The sequence below is a fragment of the Beta vulgaris genome, chromosome 9 (genome assembly GCF_026745355.1).
Source record: "Beta vulgaris subsp. vulgaris cultivar EL10 chromosome 9, EL10.2, whole genome shotgun sequence".
Classification (NCBI taxonomy): Eukaryota; Viridiplantae; Streptophyta; class Magnoliopsida; order Caryophyllales; family Amaranthaceae; genus Beta; species Beta vulgaris.
The window spans coordinates 42,946,018-42,966,332 of record NC_079210.1 but is presented as its reverse complement, the minus strand read 5'-3'; the positions used below and the strand labels follow the sequence as shown (position 1 = coordinate 42,966,332).

Sequence of the window (20,315 nt, the reverse complement as noted above, 5' to 3'; positions counted from 1 at the left end):
AAACTATACTGGATTTGTAAAATCTAACCAATATCCCATACTCTATAAGTAGGCTACTAACAAAGACATAGTATTATGAACAAACTCAACAAGTTTAAGAAGTTTTTACCATATGAAGATTGTTGAGTAAACTAAAAGAAAGATATGCCTACATTGATGCAATACAAAGGATTCTGGTGGCTAAGTCCAAGGCTGCTCCAAGAAAATCAACAACAACTAATTCTAATTAAGGCATAAAAGTCACCAAATAACAATTACTCCTATGAAAACAAAACTACAAAAAATTGAGTTTTATATCACCGCCTACCCAACTGTTCATTTATGAATATTACTACCAAACTCTCATTTTTTTTCTTCATCAAACACATACAAATTACAAACTTTACCATTATCCACTGAAACTTCCTTCTGCTCAAAAAGCTGACCTTGAAAAACCAACTCTTTTTTTTTTCCTTTTTTAAATTTTTTTCATTTTTTTTTCTAATTTTTTTTCATTTTTTTTCTAATTTTTTTTATATATACAAAAAAAAAAAAGGGAAACAAAGGGACCAAATGAACCTTCATTGACTCTTCCTTTCCTAATTCCTTTTCACATAGATTAAGTTATATTTTATGACATCCAAAATTAATAAATTCTTAAATATTTATATTTTATGTTTATTTTCTCTCTCCTTTTTTCTCCTTGTTTCAAGTGGGTGGAGCCCATTCTTGGTCCTATGCTTTGCTGGCTTGAAGGTCTCCATTGTTGGTTTTTAATGGGGTCTGTCTGCTAAGAAAGACCCCCCAATCCTTGCAAAAAAAAATACCCAAAAACCCAAAAAAAATTCAATTCAATTCACCTCCTTTCTCAAATGCTGTTATTTCATTTTCATTCTCTTCATCAGTCTCATCATCTTCTTGCACTTACTTATACCAAACAAAGCTGAATTAGAGAGAAAAAAGAGGAAAGGTTCAATCTTTTTGGAAAAAAAAGACAATCTTTATGCAATTTAATTAAAACCCATCATCAATTTTATATCTTTTCTTTACTTTTTGCTTTTGATTTGATGGATCTTCAGATCTGAAACTCTCTCGCTACCACAAGAAGTGTTTGTTTGTTTCTCTTCTTCTGGATCTTTACTTATAAGTGTGGGAGTCCCCAATTTTAAGGTAAGCTTTTTATGTAAATAAACTTTTCTAAAATAATATTGATTTTTTTTTTTGGGGTTTCAATTTTTTTTTTCTCAATTTTTTGATGATTTGTTGGTTGAGTCATTGAAGTGTTTGTGGGGTTCAGTTAAAAAATTTGGAATTATTTGTCATTAATTTTTCTCTGTGAAATTGCCTTTGTTGAGGGTTTTTAGTCCTTTACCTATATACTATATAGATATAGGTTACAAAACACTATTTGTGGCCAAAAAAAGTGTGGATAAAGTTTGATTTATCACCCTTTGCAATATTCCTTTTTGAATTTGATTGATTTTTTGATGTTCTAAGTTTAATTCAGAACATGGGTTTTGTATTTCAGGGAAAAATATAACTGGGTTTCAGAGCTCAAATCTTTATTCCACGTTATTAAGTCCAAATTTGTGGCTAAGTCAGACAGGAATATGGGTTTCTAATATCATATGCTTGATCTGTTATGCAATATTGATCACTAATATATGTTAGTATTGGGTGTGTGACATTTCATGTTATTGTAGAGTTGCAGTACTGATTGAGTGAGTAATTGTAACAGGAGTGAAGGGGAAAAGTTTTGGTAAAATAAGTGAGGGTTTGATTTTGTTGGTCAAAAGTTGTTAAAAGTATCCCATATGAAATGTGGGGAATTAGGAGGGTGGTTTGGTTGAGATGAGGTATGTTATCTGGTTTCATGAATCTTCTGAGGGCCTGTTTGTGGCCAGTTTCGGATCCTTCAATCCACGCGGGTTCGGATTCGAGTGGTGGACGCCAAGAAGGGCTTCTATGGTATAAGGACACTGGACAGCATGTTAATGGTGAATTCTCAATGGCTGTTGTTCAAGCCAACAGTCTACTTGAGGATCAAAGTCAACTCGAATCAGGCAGCTTGAGTTCACTCGATTCTGGTCCCTATGGTACCTTTGTTGGCGTCTATGATGGGCATGGTGGCCCGGAGACTTCGCGTTATGTCAATGATCACCTCTTTAATCATCTTCGTAGTAAGTATCTTGACACTGCTTTCAAATTCTGAACAATGATATTCTATGCTTGTTATTTGGTCTGAGAAATGGAAATGAAAGTATTTTTTTTCCTACTCTTATTGTACGGACATGGAACAAATATTGAGTTCTCTTTTCTCCAAACACTACTCTCTAGTTCTTTCTACATGGGGATCCCTCAGAGTCACAATAAAATAAGATACTAAGCATTTTTCGTTGGGAGATGAAAAGACAGTTAAAATTGTGCTGCCTGATTAGGAGTAGAAAAAGTGACTTCTTGATTTTCCAGGCTCCAAAGACCATCTTCTTTTAGATGTCCTCTGAACTTTGTAAATTTGTTCTGAAGTAGTAGTTTACTCTGGATTGTTGTATAAGCATGGAAAACGGATACCTGATCGTTTTTTCGACTGTCTGCTTATAAATCTAATCTGCTATCTAGGATGTAAGGTCTTTTTTCTTTGTGGTTTATTATGCTTCATCTAAGGCTATCTCTTACTGAGTGTTTGGTTAGGACAAGTTATATATCCCTGGAACTTTGTTTTGTTTGTCAAAGGGTGGAAGAAAGTTTTCCTAAGGTGGGACATATTTTATCAAGGATAGAAAATGTTTTTCTCCCAAAGGAAGGAATGCCATGTTTTCCTCTAGATTCGTTATTAATTTCTTGCCTTCCTCTTTATCTTCTTCCCTCCGTTTTATTTTTATGTTTCCTGTAACTTTTCAAGAGAAAAACCAAACAAAGGAGAACCAATCTACAATTGGTTTCCATAAGTTCTTTTTCAGTGAAGATGATTTCCATCTAACCGAACAGAGCCCTAATGTTTCTCATTATTGCAGTGTGTGATATTTATTTGAGCTGGATAAGTCCTCATATATATTGTTGTTTTGGTTTTTACGTCCACAATTCCACTCGTGTAAAGTGTATTGGCATCTGTTATACAGGATTTGCAACAGAACACCAGTGTATATCTGCTGATGTAATTCGGAAGGCAGTTCAGGCAACAGAAGAAGGATTTCTGTCTGTTGTTAGTAGGCAATGGCCTATGAAACCCCAGATTGCGGCTGTTGGCTCATGCTGCTTGCTCGGAGTGATATGTAGCGGGACACTTTATATTGCTAATCTTGGTGATTCACGGGCTGTTTTGGGGAGACTTGTCAAGGCAACAGGAGAGGTTCTTGCTGTCCAGCTCTCGACAGAGCACAATGCATGCTTAGAGGCCGTTAGACAGGAGCTGCAGGCGATGCATCCTGATGATTCACATATTGTTGTGTTAAAGCATAATGTTTGGCGTGTAAAAGGCCTTATACAGGTAAGAGTTGTCCATAACAGCTGTTACTTTCTATTTGCTAGTCTCCTTTTGAATAACGTCTTCAAATTCACTAGTCTTGAACATTGGAGTTTGGATCCAGTAGATGAAGTTGTAGATAAGTTGCTTGATATGGGAGAGTAGATGGATTCTAGTCACATTTTGATCTGTTTGATGGCAATGTGCAATAAATCTCCCCGTCTTTTGATGTATTATGGAGTTAAGTTGTCCTCGTCTAATTTCTGCCCTGCTGCATAATTTTTTAATTACTTCATTTTCAATGTGCAAAAATTACTACTGCTGCATAGTTTATGCTCTAAAAGTGTGGACCATGTCACTGTTTCCTTAATTTTTACCCTGTTTAATTCACGAAAACTTCGTCTACCCAACGTTTATGTTACCGACTAGAGATCGACACGAATAATAAGTGCGATGCTACCCAGCAGTATTAATTTTTTAAATTACTTATTTCATTTTCAAGTGGGCTGTTTACTTGGTGATAAAAATTTGTATCCATCTCCCTAAAATTAGTTGTCCTGGGATAATCTTTATTTCTGTTTGGTGACAGAATAGTTGCTTTCTTTAAGCTGGATTCTACCTGACAAGTTCTGAAATGTATTGTCAATTTCATTGGCAGCCCAACTTTGTTTTTATTGTTCTGTATCCATTATTGATCCCTCTGTCCCACAAGATCGTCTTATTTGGCTTTTCACAAATATGAAGAAGTGTAAATAATGTTGGAGCTGTAACCAATAAGGTGTTAGTATAATGGGAATAGGTTAAATAATTGGCTCAAAATGCATGATACAGCGACTAGGACAATGAATTAGAACAAATTAAACATGTGGATAATTGTTCTGGAACCAGGGGGGGTACTTTGAGGTGTTCTGCTGGATGCATATTCCTACCCATACCCATGTATGGTGGGTTTATCACAATTCTAGTCGTTATTGGTTATTGATCTAAGATGTTATTGGCTATTAATCCCAGATGTTGGCTGTCTTGAATCACAGTGTGGTTGATATTTCCAACATTTAATGCAGGAGAATGCCTCCTTATTTGAGTAAAAAACACAAGTACCCCACAGCTTTAAGTATTTTTGCAAGGCTATAGGAAGTTGGAGGACCCTACCTGCTAACACTCTAAAGTAGGAAGAAGACACATTCTCCTGGGAGTGCAAGTTGTCTTTTGGTTAATACGATTTCAATGTGTAAATGGACGTAAGCCCATAATTTGAATCGATTTTTTTTTTCCTTGTGGTGTTAGCATCCTTCAAATGCAACCCTAATTTGATTGCTAGATGATGCTGGTCAGAAAATTGATATGGTAAGTTTCTAGGATTAAGACCGCATTCTCCACACCACAATTTCATGAATTTGGGGAATTATAAATTCAGCGTCATTACGTTCAGATTAGGGCCGATAAGTTCAAATAAGAGTTGATAAGGGCTAGTAAGTTCATGTAAGAGCTAAAAGAAGGTAAATTCCAATACATTCACCATGAAAAGATATGGAGTAGTGATATTGTTCTTGATATTTGCTAGTTGAATGCTCCCTTGTGAATAGGCTACTATCTAGGTCTTCCGTCTGTGGCACTGAAATGCAAATTGGTACCGCAAGTTTGTATATTGTCCTACTATAGAATATGCTTCCATATCTAAAAGTTTCAGTCTTTCAGTTGTATACGATGTGATTAATGAGCAAAAGGTCCTTCTTCGAGCTGTATCGGGACCTCGATACCAGTGAACTCCAATAATTTGGGCAAATTAAAGGTTCACTCCTTCAATGTTGTTCTGTAATGGATTTTAGCAGATTGGCTAAACTTCTTGAACTGAGTGTCTTTTGGCTCTTCTGATATTCTTGCTATCTTTTCCTGGTGGAAAAAAAAAACATGCTTAACATTTGAGGCTCTCTTAAATGCAGGTTTCTAGGTCCATTGGAGATGTATATCTAAAGAAGGCCGAGTACAATAGAGAACCTCTATTTGCAAAGTTTCGACTACGTGAACCTTTCAAAAGACCGATACTGAGTGCAGATCCATCCATTTTAGCTCATGAGCTGCAGCCACATGATCAGTTTGTAATATTCGCTTCTGATGGACTATGGGAGCACCTTAGCAATCAAGAAGCTGTCGACATTGTCCAAAATAATCCACGTAATGTAAGATTTTTCAAGTACTGCTGTCCGCTGACCAGTAACTCTATATATGCTCTTATATGTCATGGTTTAGTAAACTTTAACATGAATGAGTGAAAATGGAAAGGGGTAAAACCTCTCTTCTGTTTTGTTGGCCATAAATATGCTTGTTTCTTAAAAATCTGGAGTTGATATTTTATGTCGCTCTAGAAGCTATTGCCTAGGCAAGAAGTAAACTCTTAAATGCCTCAAAAGTGTTGTTTATTTTTGGATTTTTGGTTCATTTTATAGTTATGTGGATTTATAGATTTGAATATGCGGATGTGCAAATTACTCTCAACTCTGTTTTTTCCTACCGAGTCATGATACATCTATCTTCAAGATCGGACAATTTATCCAATCAGTGGCTTTTTTCTGACACTATGGGTATATCTAGGGTATTCCGATGTCTTGTTAAATTTCGGAAGGTAGGGTGGCATTTTGGAATAAAAGCACCTTAGATTGGTGCAAACTATTAAATCCTGGAGATTGATTAAAAGTTCCTCCTACCCAGGTCCTAGCATTTTCTTACGGTTTTACTTTTACCCCTTATGGATCCTTGTAAAAATGTTATTGCAGTTACTAAATTGTAGTAGGTCTTTGACTGGATAGATTGGTTTTCATGATGCTTGTTTTGGCCTTCTATTACTAGTTGGAGCATGCAATCCATACATCATAAGTACATGCACCAACTAATTATCTTGTGTTTTGGCAGGGAAGTGCTAGAAAACTAGTAAAAACCGCGCTTCAAGAAGCAGCAAAGAAACGAGAAATGAGATATTCAGATCTGAAGAAAATAGACCGAGGGGTTCGCCGTCATTTCCACGATGATATCACCGTGATTGTGGTGTTCTTTGACTCAAATCTCGTGAGTCGTGCTACCAGTGGATCTAAGGCCCCGCAAGTGTCAGTTAGAGGAGCTGGGGTTGCCCTACGTTCGAATACTCTAGCACCCTCATGAGATAGATGGCTCACTTATGTTATATGACTTTCAGAAGATCAGGCACGTTTTTGAAGAAGGGGAAGCAACAAAAGGGAGGTACTATAACGTGTTTTCATGATGTACGCCGTAGCTACTTTTTTAACTTGGAACTGACAGGGTGATGGTTATGGTAGTTAATTTCCTCATATTGACTCGTATCTTTTGTTACGACGATTATTCCACTTTTTCCCTTATCTATTTGTTAAATTCTATTGTTTTACTTACTACTATTTTGGAAGGGTGCTTTTAGGCCCATTGTATAAAAAAGGGAAAGAAAAGGTGCCATTTTGGCCATACACTTCAGTCTGGACTTCCCTGAAAAACGTTAAGCTAAGATGCTAACTTTAAGGGGGCTTGAATTGTGTGTTTTTCGCTTTCTTTTGATTTGGGTTTAGAGATAATTTTGCCCTCACTTGGGGTTGTAGATATGGCTTTATGATATTTTTTTTTGTTCACATTTATTGCATAAACTGCCTCAATGATAGTAGGCACTAGGAGTCTAGGACCATGGCTTTAGGTTGAAGCCTTTGGATTGTTTTTCCTTAAGAGGAACTTGTAAAATACGTTGGTAGTCAACTCCTTGAACAATTGTTGCTTGCTCTTTGATTACTCTTGTGGTGATTCTAAGATTGGATTCATATTATATTGTACCTGTGGTATTGCTTTTGAATCTCCATTAGGAAAAGTAATTGGCATGGTAAGGGATTAGAGAACAGTTAGCATGTTTCGATATGGGAATTTTGAGGCTCTTAGCCGATGCCAGTTAATGAGGCCGATCTTTCTTTGTGGAGAGCATGAGGTGATCAAATGCAGGCTCGATCTTGAGATAAGATGGGCTCAGTATATTTTTTTTGTTTCATGACCTTCGCTTGTTTGTACAGGCCGTTCAAGTTGTCCGTCTATGATCCGTTGTAATTGTGATGATCTTTGATGGTTTAAACCTGATCGATGAGACGAGGATCGACCTAGTTGGGAGTTTGGGACTACTATGTTTACTGGTTTTTTAGGGTCCTTTCCAAGTCAAGACGGTAGATTGAACTGACTAATCCGTTGTCCAGCCAAATCGGATACATATTGATCTATGCTTTAAGCCATAGACCAAAGACGAGTCTAGTCCAGTACAATCATCGATTTTCAAACCTTTTATTCTAATGGGTTCAAGTCTTCAAGAGCTTATATGAAAATAGTTTTAATATCCTCCATACAAACTTATCTCATTGAGGATTTATGAAGATCATATGATTAAAACTCTTCGTAACATATTATTGCTTAATTCTAAAGATGATTTCGAGCAACCTTATATAAGTCACAGTTTCTGACATGTTACTGATTAAAAATGTGTATCATGTTTCAAGTGAAGTCCCTTGGAGAGTTGGAGTAAATGATCAGCTTTTCTTTTTACTATACAAGTACATAAGATGGTTGAACTCCACCCCAGATTTGTACAAGGCCACAAAATACAAATGTATGGGTGCGATATTTTGTGAGCCGCCCGCCCCGTCCGACTGCGGCCCGATTGTCAGACTTAGGCCAGTCTGTTCCAGTTACCAAATGGCCCAGTTTATTGGGCTTGACATGATGAATACACTGACATAAAGATGACTGTTTTTCATAGATGTAATAGATCAAAGAGTGATAGAATGAGAGTTGGACATAGAAGTTAGATGGGTTCGGAAACGATTCTATAGAAATAAGATTATTTTGTTTTTTGAAAATTCACATAAAAAGAATGTGGTAAGAAACTTCTACTATTTAAAACAAGGATTTTTTGTCCCAAACTACCTTACTTTTACCATTTTGTTGTTGACAGCTATCTTATGTCGGTTTTCGACGTTGACTTTTGTTTTTTCGGCTTAAAATTGTGGGAAAAACAAAATTACCCTTGTGGAAATTGCTTGAGATTCGAGGAGACTGAGAGTGATTGAGGACGGTGATTGTTTCAATTTTAGTTTAAGTAGAATGGAATTTAATGGTGAATTGTTGGTACAAAGTATCATAGAGATACGAGAGAGAGAGCGCGTGCACATAGGGAAATGGGAAGTTATTGTAGGGAAAATTTTAAAAAAGTTTTGAAGAGATCAAGTGACATAACGTGACATTAAAAAACCCGAAAAAACAAAAGTCAGCGTCGGAAACTGGCATATGGTAGTTGTCAACACAAAATGGTAAAAGTTAGGTAATTCGTGACAATAATTTTTTTATAAGATAGTTTCTCGCAAAAACTTGAAAGTTAAAGTTAGTTTCGGACAAAAAAATCATTAAAACAAAGACAAAAATTATTAAAAGAGACGGTCTAATTTTGATATAAAAGTAGACTTAGCCACTAAATGGATTAAACTAGTCCCCTAAAGAACCTAATCACTATTGGGCTAATTCTCTTTTTAATATAGGGCTAACCATTGTCTAATTTTAATTTAAAAGTAGACGGCCTCTTACAAGACAAACTCAAACAAAGATGTTTTTAAAAAATATATTTTAATGAATTTTGTCCATTGACCATTTCTCTAAATGCTTTTTTCCCATCCATTTTAACCGAAATTTGCTAAACGATCAAATTTTATACTATATATCAAAGGAGAATGGAAATTTTGGGTGAAAATATGAGGTAAAACGAAAGGGAAAATGCCAAAAAGGGCAATGTTGTGTGGAAAAAATGTGGTCGATGGCTTGAATTCAATCAAAGATAGATCCAATTCTATTCAACTTTTTTTGTATCTGGACTTAACTGACTTTATTAGATCTTACTTAGTCTTTGACTGAATTTAATAGAGCTTATTTTGTGAGAGTGTCATATCTTATTTTTGCTGAACTGAACTTATTAAAACTTATATGAACTTATATGAAATTAACTGAACTTATATTTCGATAAGGACTAAACATAAAATGAACGGAACAGACACATAGCTTCTTATGATAATTTGACTATATACTACCTTTGTTCTTCAATAGACTTCCTACTTCTAATCTTGATAGTTGACACTATCATAGTAAAGAAAATCTTCCAATTATTTTCAATATATATAAAACAAAACATAATTGTGTCGGGTCTTATTTGATTCGTCTCATTGTGTATATTACAAAAATTGAATTTTTATAATATTTACTAATATGCAACTAAAGATATAATTGATATAAAACCTGGATTGGCAAATGTGAAAAGAATAAATAAGAAGTCTAGTTAGGGACGGATGAAGGCCATGTCATTTTGGTATGAGAGAATCTTAACTAAATTAAAAGAAATTAAACCACGAGAAGAGTTGAACTGAACTTAGAATAGGTCTAAAAGAACATGGAGGGAAGAAGTAGTGAATTTTTTCATTGAATAATGCTAAAATGAGTATTAATTCTCCACATGCACCAAAGTTCAAATTAATTGCATAGGTACCGTCCACGTAGGATAGCACGCGAGAATTTTTTTTGTACTGAAGTAAAACCGCTACTTCGAGTAGCAGCCCTCTTAGAAGCTGCTGCTTGAAGTAGCGGTTATGAGATAAAAAATAAACCGCTACTTGAAGAAGCGGTTAAATTTAGTTGACCGTACCGCTACTTAAAGTCGCGATTTACTACTGTGCCTTCCACCTTCAAGGCCAGCACTTAATAAATGTAAACCGCTACTTCGAGTAGCGGTCCAATTAAAAAGACTGCTACTCTAAGTAGCGGTTTATTGAAATTCTCAAATTCGACCTAACTTTCCCAATTTCTCCCATTTCACGATTTCATTCTCTCAAATTGTTTTGGCATAGATTGGAGGTCGAAGAACAAAAAATTATTCGCTTAGACATCGACCTTACATAGCACAGTGGGGTGAGCGCGAGAGACATGTTTTATGTTCAGGGTACTCCGTTTAGTGGTCGTACTCATGCCATTGAGAAGTATATATGATATGGTATCGTCTCATCACGAGGTTGCGCATGACGGATCCATTGAGGCGACCTCCTTCTAAACATTATCATCTTGCATCTGCAGATATAGTACTGGTAAGTCACATGATTTATATTTATACTTTTATTTATTTTTGAAACTACTTAATGTATATTTTTCTTTCTATGCAGGCACATACTTTACCTGATGTTGCTCATAGGTGTATGCGCACACATTGCAGACCATGAGGGGCCTGTGTATTGATGTTGTTGGCCGAGCTGGACATGGCCACATCTTACAGGACGTGCCTACCTTTGCTGCACATACATCGACTTCTACATCTTCTATGCCCGCTGCCCATTCATCTACCACGACACCTTTGCTTTCGCCTGCAGTCTGTCAGAGGATCTACCGACGATGTTCGGCCACCACTATGTCTTCTCTTGATGGCATTGCGGAGTCTAATGAGTCCACATCTAGTTCATATAGACCTACACAAAAGAAGAAAAAGGGCTTAACACTTTCATTTATTGTTTGTATAGTATTTAGTTAACAATATGTTACATTTTAAACTATGTTTGTGATTGATCTATCATTATATGTCATTTTCTTAATCTCTCTTCATCATTAAGAAATTCTTGGATAAATCTGAATTTGCATGAAGTTGGTGTTTGGTGATTGATGTGTAGATAAACTTGGTGTTGTTGGATGAAATTGGAGAGATTTAGTGCTGGAATTGCAAGTTGGAGAGCTTATTTTGTAATGTTTTTGGCATTTTGACCAGTTACGGGAAAGCAACACTGGTTGGGGTTTCTGTGCATATAAACCACTACTTCGAATAGCAGTTCATATACGCCAAAGCTCCAGTTGGTGCCCACATGGAATAGCTTTATGAGTAGCGATTTACTCTACTTAACCGCTACTTTGAGTAGCGGTTAATTTTAAAATGAACCACTACTCTGAGTAGCTGTTTATTTGGACGAAAACAAAAAAAAATAATTTTATCGCGAGCTGTCCTACATGGACGATATCTATGGAATTAATTTAAACTTTGACATATGCGAGAAATTAATATCCATTTTAATATTATTCAAAAAAAAAATCAAGAAATACTCCTTTAGCATTAAATAGGGTGGAAAAAGAGGGGAAACAAATATAATACTATTACTTTTTGGTGGGTCAAGTCTCCTAATAAGGAAATGTAGCAAATAAAAAAAAAGCAACCCTTTTTGAAAAATGTAGCAAATAAATAATCTCCTCAAAAAAAAAAATGTAGCAAATAAATAAAAGCAGAGGGAGTAGTAGAGTAACTTTTCATATATAATTAATTAATTTTATTAAGGTAATTTCTAAAATTCCCTTGGAAAAAACGTTAACGAAGTGACACTGAGCGAACATATCTCAGGTATAGGACTGTAAAAAAGCTATGACTGATTGACTGAATTCTTAGCCTTAAACACGTTACTCCCTTTAGATAAATAAAGTAATGAAGATAATACACATGAAAATAAGGGAAGCAAGTTGCTACTTGTTAGTGCAGTGAGAGAAAGAAACAGAGAGGAGAATTACGAGGTCAGGACTCAGGACTCAGGGTTTATGAAGAAAAGACTTGTTCTTTCTTTTAATTGTTTTCTTTCCTACTACTCTCATCAGTCTTAACTCTTTTTGGCCCTTAATATCTGTCAGGATTGTCAGGGCATATTCTCACTCTCCCATAAAAACATTTCTTCAACCTAATTAAGCTTGGTCTAAACTTTAAAGTAAACTTAATTAAATTAAGAGTTTACTTGTACCAACTTCTTTGTAGTAAGTACTCACTTTAATTATTCTTCCTAATCATACTAGTATTAGTAAATTTTTTTAGTAGTATTATTTTAACAGCTAGTGAATGGCTCATATATCAAAGTTACTTTGCTGGTGATTGGTAAGAAAAACAAATACTCATGTACTAATGTTTACCGCGGATGAAAGGCAGATCTAGCAAATTTTCTAAGTGGATGTACTATAATGAAAAAGAAGGGATTATTAAATATAGAAAAATGAGAATAAATAGGTTCTTCAAGGACTTGAACTTGGTACCAAGTGATCTATGACTGTCAAAGATTGTTAAGGAATCATTTATTTAAGGAAACTTTTTGTATTTAGGGCCTGTTCTCCCCAGCTTATTTTCAGTTCAGTTTAGTTCAGTTCAATTCAGTTCAGTTTAGTTCAGTTCAGTTCAGTTCAGACCAGTTCAGTTCAGTTCAGCTCTTGACAATACTTTTACTCTCACATATCACTATTCATTTCAGTTCAGTTCAATTCAGTTCAGATCAGTTCAGTTCAGATCAGTTCAGTTCAGTTCAATTCAGTTCAGTTCAGTTCAACTGTTTTATCCCGAAGAGAACAGGCCCTTAGAGTCCTTGCCTCCTTAGCATATATTGTTTCCTAGTTTGTAATTTATATATATATAGTGTGATTATCAATGAGAAAGTCAAGTTTCAAACACTAAAACACTTTATTGACATGGTATCGGAGCCCTAAATTATTATTTTTTCTCCATACTCGAGCATTATGGCCGGCGATAACCAACCACCACAAAATACGACCACGTCGACCACCCCCGACATCAAGCATTCTTTCTTTCTCGGTACCGAAGACAAACCGGGTGACTACATCACTCCTACTAAGCTTCGGTCCGACAACTATGAGGATTAGACTGAAGATCTTCAACTCGCGCTTCAGGCCAGGTGCGAATTGGGTTCCTTGACAGCTCTATAACCGGCCCCACCAAACCCTACACTGAGGCGAATTGGCACCGTCAACGCCATGATTGTTTCTTGGATGACGAATACCATCGATCCCGAAGTAAAAGCTATGGTTACTAAATTACGTGAGGCTCGAAAATTATGGGAACATCTCAAACCCGCTTTGCCACCGTTAATGGACCGCAAATTCATCAACTAAAATCAAGCATTGCTAAATGTCAGCAAACCAAAACCATGATTGTATCTACTTATTATAGAAAATTAAACATGTTGTGGAAGGAGTTGAATAAACATGAGCCTTTAATTTCTTCTAAATGTTGCACAAAGTGTATGGACGGTGGTTTGCATATATCTAGGCGTGAAACTCAAAAACATCACGATTTTTTGATGGGTTTATAACTTTTATGGTCGTTTATATTATCCATCGACCCCCTTCCTTCCCTTGACCATGCATACCAACTTGTTGTGCAAGAGGAACGTGCTCGTTCCGTCAAATCGGTCACCGAAGACAAGTCGGATGTCCTCGGCTTTGTTGTTCGAGCCAGCGTTGGTCGTGGCCGCAATTCTGCCAACTGTCCCACGTGTTCCCACTATCATAAAGTGGGAAACGAGGCCTCTCGCTGCTGGTCCCTTTTGGTGTGTGTGATCTTGCAAAAAGAATGGCCACGATATAGGCCAATGTTATGAGTAAGTGGGCTATCCAGATGGCTCGGATCCCAAGGGCCGAGGCTCGCGTCCTCCTGCTGGTCGTGGTCACGGCAGCATCAAGGCTAATGTCATGGTGGTTGCCCTTTCATTTTCGGCCACCGCAGGTTCCACTTCCTCTTCTACTCTTTTTACTCCTGATCAAAGGAAGGCCCTTGCTGGCCGCTTTGGTTCTAATAAACTTTCTGATGAACGGTTAAGTGGTACGTTTCTTTCCACTTCATGGATTATTGATAGTGGTGCTACATACCATGTTACTGGTAATATTGATTTTTATGTTTGATTTGGTGCTTATTTCTGCTTGTCTTGTGAGGGGTCCTATGGAATATTGTTGTTGCTACACAGAGAGATTATGTGCGTTTATCCACTCATATTACTCTTCATAATGTTCTCCTTGTTCCTCAGTTCAGTTGTAGTTTAATTTCAGTTGCTCAACTTTCTCGTGATTTGGATTGTTTTGTGCAAATTAACTCTTCTATTTGTGCTACTTAGGACCACGTGAAGGAGCTAATTTAGAATGGATCGTAGAGTGGATGGACTTTACTACTTCAACGTGGATGATAGTGTATCGTTGGCGGTTGTGCATGGTGGTTCTTCAGCATTTGAGTTGTAGCATCGTCGGATGGGTAACCCTTCGGAGAAAATGGTGAAGTTACTTCCCCCTCTTTGTGATCATCAGGGTAGTTTGAATAAAGCATGTGAAATTTGTTTTCGCGCTAAACATTCTAGAGAAGCTTTTCCATTTAGTGATAATAAGGCTAGTAGGATCTTTGATATAATTCATTGTGACTTATGGGGTCCCGACAGACATGCTTTCTCTTCTGGGGCCCGTTATTCGTAACTATTGTTAATGGTTTTTCTAGAGCTGTTTGGTTTATTGATGGAGGATAAGACTGAGGTGTTTCGCATGTTTATGACTTTTGTATCCATGGTTGATAGGCAATTTTCTCAAACTATTAAGGTTGTTCAAAGTAATAATGGCACAAAATTTAATTATTTGCTTGATTATTTTTAGCTACGGGGATTATTTTTCAGCTATGGGGATTATTTTTCAAACCTCTTGTGTGGCCACTCCTCAACAAAATGGGAGGGTTGAATAGAGGTGATCATTTTGGCCCGGCCCGCTGGCCCGGCCCGTTTTTGGGCCAGGTTTTGGGCAGAATTTTTCGGCCCGCGGGCCCGGCCCGGTCGTTTTTTTTTGTCTTTGGGCGGGATTTGGGCAAGCTAAAAACGACTTTTTAGTCTATTTTTTGGCCCGCAAAAGCCCGCTAAGTCCGGCCCAAAATAGCGGGCTTTGGACACAAAAAATCGGCCCGAATTTAGGCCCGGCCCGATCAATGGGCAAAGTTTTTTGGCCGCGGCCCGGCCCGGCCCATGATCACCTCTAGGGTTGAAGAAAAAAACATCAACATATTTTGAATGTTGATCGTGCTTTGAGATTTCAAGCCAACTCTTTTATTTATTTTTAGGGTGAAAGTATCCTTGCTGCAGCTCACTTAATCAATCGCACTCCCTCTACTATTTTGAACAATAAATATCCCTTTGATGTTCTTTTTGGTTATGAAGCCATTCGAACTTTTTATTGTCTTTGTTTTGCTTATAACCAGAAGACTAAAGGGGTAAATTTGCTAGTTGTAGTCGGAAATGTGTGTTTGTGGGTTATCCTTTTGGCAAGAAGTGATGGAGGTTATTTTATCTTGATTCCAAGGAATTTTTGGTTTCTTATGCTGTGAAATTTTTTGAGGCTGTGTACCCATTTTTATCCCCGAAAGATTCAATATAGATCCTACTACTTGGGTGCCTTGTGATGATTTGATGCATTTTGGTTTTGATGATGATTTTGGGACTACTTCCGCTCATCTTTCTTAACCTACATCTTCCCATACAGCTCCAACTCGGCCCACTAATCATGATCCCTACTCAGAATTCCTCTTGACACCACCAATCAAACTCAAATTTTCATGCCTCCTTTTGAGCCTACTCCACAAAGCTTCCCTGTTAACTCTACTCAAATGTCGCCCAGCTCACCTAAAACAAACCCATAATCTCACAACATAACTGGCCCAGTCCAAATACATCTCATAATCCACCCAGCTCACATACAACTACCCCCATCAACTCCCAACGTAACCGGCACAGTCCAAATAGCCCCACCCAGCCCATTTCAGCCCAAACTTACGAAGGGGTTGTGGTGGGGGTTTGCCGCATGAAGGGGTGGAGGGAGGGGTTGGGGGATGCTAATGGTGTTGGGGTGGGTTGAAGGTGGTGGGGTGGGCTGAAGGTGGTGCGGGCTAGGCTGGGGGTGAAGTGTGGGGGCTGCAGCCTGCAGGGGTGGGTAGGGGCTAGCAGAAGGTGTTGGTAGTGGTGGCTAGGTGGGGATTATGGAGGAAGAAGGGAAATAGAAGTGGTCAACGTCAGAATGTCTTTGGTCAACACCAGAAAATGACTTTAGGTTTCATCTTGCAAAATTAATTTACTTTTTGGTTTGTTTTCGCAAAGAATGCTTTATAAGGTTTTTTTTTCGCAAATTTGAACCTTTAAAAGTTTTTTTTCGCAAATTTGGCAATAAAATAAGGTTTAAAAATACTTTCGCTGTTTTTCTTAGTTGCACTTAGGGATCGGCATGAGGCGGGTCCTACTAGACCCAGATCTATGCTCGCAAATTTGGATTTAGACCCAGATTCGTCCTAGACTCACAGGGTCCAGAAAATTCATACCCTTACCCAGATCCAGTGGGTCCCGTGGGTCTTGGGTCCAAAACGAGTCTCAAGTTTATTAGGAGTCTTGATAATTTTTTTAACCTTCGATTTGTAATATCCCGAAAATTTAAACTTGCTTAAATTAAATAATAATAATTAGAGGCTAAATTTTTCCTTTAATAATAAGTTATAATCGAAATTTTGTTATTCTATATCCAAGTAATGATAATTAGTTCATTAAATGTATATATGTTATGTATGGCAAGAGTTGCAAATAATAACATATTATGTTAGACTAAATAATAACATTAGTTAAAGTAAGAAAACAAAATAAATAACAAATTAATTGGTACACAAAATAGTGGTAATAAAAGTAAAAAGGAAAAGAAAAAGAGAAAAAGAAAAGAAAAGAAAAGGAAAAAGAAATAAAAATAAAAATAAAAATGGAAACAGTAGCTATTCCTCCTCCATCTCGGTTTTCTTCACACACAAAAAAAAACCAACCCATGGATTTCTAACTCTAAAATGAATTGTTCTTGCACAATCAAACTTATTTTCAAATAAAATCCTTTACTCAAACCAAATGATCCAATAACCCATTTTATTTCCATTCAATTTCATCAATTCAATTGGGCACAAATTGGAGCTCAATCATGGTTATAAATAGCCATGTTTATCCCCTCAAACCATTTACTCAAACCTGTTGAGTTATCGCCGGAAAACACCACCCCAACCACCCCTCAAATTTCCCTGTTTTCGCACAACCCTTCTCTCTCTCTTACTCCTCTGTTTTTCCCAAACCAGAGCATCACCTTCTGAGGCTGCCACCACCCAGCGCGGCCACCAGGGTGCTGGGTGCGCCACCCACCGCACCGCCAACCACCTGCCGCAAAACCCGGCCCGCCCTTCTCCGTCGCTCAGCTTCTTCTCTCTCTTCCTCGCCCAATTTGTTCTTCTCTCTCTTCCTCGCAAAAGGCATAAATAGTTGATATTATGAAAATATTCATTGAAGCAAATTTAATAACATTTAATATGATCAAATTTTTTTTCATATATTAGTAAAAAAAATACGATCAGAGTGACATGTGTGAATAGTGCAAAAGTCAAAGTATTGCACTTGAAAAAAACAGAGGAAGTATTTGTTCAACAAAATAACTTTATGATCTCTTTAGGAAATTCATTGGCCAAAATAACTTACTGATTATGTGGTTGTGGTCTCAATCATTCAATATTTTATAGAGGTGATCAAATGGCAGGCCTAGTTGGAACACAATAATGAAAAAATTGCCCACTTTTCGGGTTGGGCCAAATTCTGAGTCACTATGTGTTCGAAGACCTCTTTTCATACCCAAATTGAACTGAAAAATCTTTTTAGGTTACACAAAAGCCATCTCAAATAAAAAAAAATCGGGCCGCGTCAAAAAAAACTACGCAAGCACGGGCATTTTTTGGGTTGGTTCGAGCTAATTTTGACTAGCTCTAATATTTCACTCAATGTCATATTTATGAACTCGAATGGCTTATCTACTAATTCAATATAATGTTACTGTTCACTTCTTGAAATAATTTATATCAAGGCTCAGTTCTCTTCACCTTATTTTTTCTTAACTTAACTTATTTTGCTAAACTTATTTTTACTGAACTTATTTTTGCTTAACTAATTTCTACTAAACTAATTGTTGCTGAAACTTAGAGTAGATTTTTGTATAACGTAATTTATTTTTGTTGAATTTTACTTATTTTTGCTAAAGTTAACTTAATTTTACCAAAACTTATTTTAATAATGGAAGAGAACTAGCCTAAATAATTAATTTAGGAAGAAAAGATTGGAATAGGGAATAAATTGTAGGTGGTGATAGTATAACCGTAGAAAAATTTGATGGTTTAAAATAATTATGGACCTATATTTTTAATATCTTTAGATCTATTTTCGACCACTATATTTCTCATGCTCGTACCAATTATGTACACCTAAGAATTTTCATGAAAAAAGAGGATCCTTCTTGGAGGAATTACATAAAGGCTTCTTTTCCTATGAATTATGATCTTTAATTCCTCTTTGATTTGTTTTTTGTGTTATGGCGGAAACTTTATGATACTGATAGTAAAGTACATGCAAATTATCCACATCTACTAAAAGCTCCTTGGAGAGGAGGGAGGAGAATAGGATCTTTTATTACAAGTAATTAAATACTACATTGAATGTCCATGCATTGCAACACTTTTATTCCCCCATTTTGAATCTTCGATTTAATTTCCTTGAATTGGGAGGGTAGGTCACACTAATGCTCCTGTAATTACATTTTTTTTTGAAAGAATGCTCCTGTAATTACATGCTTGAAGTAACACCCTATTGGTATCCCAATTATAAAATGAAAAAATAGAATAAGATTCATGTTAATTAAACAATTCTTTAGATTTTACTTTCTCTATTCCATACATCATCTGGTTTTTTATTACACCATTTGTTTTTTTATATTATTTCAATGCAATTCTTTGGATATTGATATCTCTAATTTCGTGTAAGTAAATATTACTCCTAAAAAATTAGTATTTGGAATCCTCGCATTGCGACAAATAGAACAAGATCCTACCTGACAATGCTTTTTTCTTATATAATGGTGAGAGAACGCTCATCAAATTACCTGTCAAATGGTGCAATTAAAACAAAACAAAACAAAAGAAATACTACCTCTGTATTTTTTTAGTTGCAACATTTGGTTTGTGGCACTATTCATCAACCAACTTTGATGAACTATCTCGCATTATTATATAAGAAAAAACATAATCAAGTGGGGTCGTGTTAGATTCGTCTCAATGCGACAACTCCAAATATCAAATTTTTATAATTTTTACTTACACCCAATAAGAGATATTAATGTTCAAATAATCGTCTCGGCAAATGTGAAAAAGCAAATGTTGCAACTAAAAAAAACAGAGGTAGTATAATTTAGTTGTAATACTACCTCCATTCTTTTCGAATTGCAACATTTGGATTTTCACACTTATCAATGCATAATTTTGACTATTGATAGCTTTAATTTTGCACTTGTAAATTATGCAAATGAGATATTAAAAAACTACACATTTTGATGAATCAAATAAGATCTCATATGACTATGTTTGTCCTTGTGTATGGATCATCATACACAGTCAAAGTGTGAACTTTGCTGAGTACAAAAGTCAAAATACTACAATTAAAAAAACGGAGAGAATATGATAAATACACAAATATCAAGAAAAATATAGAGAAAAATAAAAAGTGGAATCTATGTGATGAAAAGAAACATACAAATAACACATTTCGATAAAAAGAAACTAGTTATTAGGCTCGAGCTATGCCCCGGATAAGAAAAAAATTTCATTTATTAATATAGTATTTTATAATAATAACACTAAATACAACTTAGCTTAGTGGTTAAAACTTTAGTATATGTACTTGATGTCTTGGGATCAAACCCTATACTATGTAATTTTTTAATTTTTTTTATTGTACATAGATTACATGAACTAAAACTCCCTAGGGAGAGCGCCACGTGGCACAGTTTCTTGTTTTCGCACGTCTTTTAATATATTTGTATAGATATTATTGCTAATTTGAAATTTTTGAAAAAGAAAAGTGTCCCATTTCTCCTTTTCATGTTTTCCAATCCACATTTTGTATTATTAAAATATTAATTACAT

General features: G+C 36.1%; 1 protein-coding gene across 2 annotated transcripts; it reads left to right on the top strand.

Annotated features, from left to right (window-relative positions):
* The first annotated feature begins 720 nt into the window (after window positions 1–720).
* Window positions 721–7,269, top strand: LOC104903895 (probable protein phosphatase 2C 60). 2 transcript variants are annotated; one of them, XM_010692029.4, is made up of 5 exons: window positions 721–1,149; window positions 1,718–2,159; window positions 3,099–3,466; window positions 5,386–5,622; window positions 6,353–7,269. In XM_010692029.4, the coding sequence occupies exons 2-5, from the start codon at window positions 1,838–1,840 to the stop codon at window positions 6,596–6,598; spliced, it is 1,173 nt and encodes a 390-aa protein (XP_010690331.2). In that variant the 5' UTR covers window positions 721–1,149; window positions 1,718–1,837; the 3' UTR covers window positions 6,599–7,269. The 2 variants fall into 2 exon arrangements, with proteins under 2 accessions (XP_010690331.2, XP_010690332.2); XM_010692030.4 differs by having other exon boundaries at window positions 1,508–2,159.
* The last annotated feature ends 13,046 nt before the right edge of the window (window positions 7,270–20,315 follow it).

Excerpts from the sequence above, each read along its gene's own strand:
- LOC104903895 (XM_010692029.4), top strand. The coding sequence starts at position 1,838 with ATGTTATCTGGTTTCATGAATCTTCTGAGGGCCTGTTTGTGGCCAGTT. Across the intron at positions 2,160-3,098 it reads CCTCTTTAATCATCTTCGTA|GATTTGCAACAGAACACCAG; the intron begins GTAAGTATCTTG and ends TCTGTTATACAG. Across the intron at positions 3,467-5,385 it reads GTGTAAAAGGCCTTATACAG|GTTTCTAGGTCCATTGGAGA; the intron begins GTAAGAGTTGTC and ends TCTTAAATGCAG.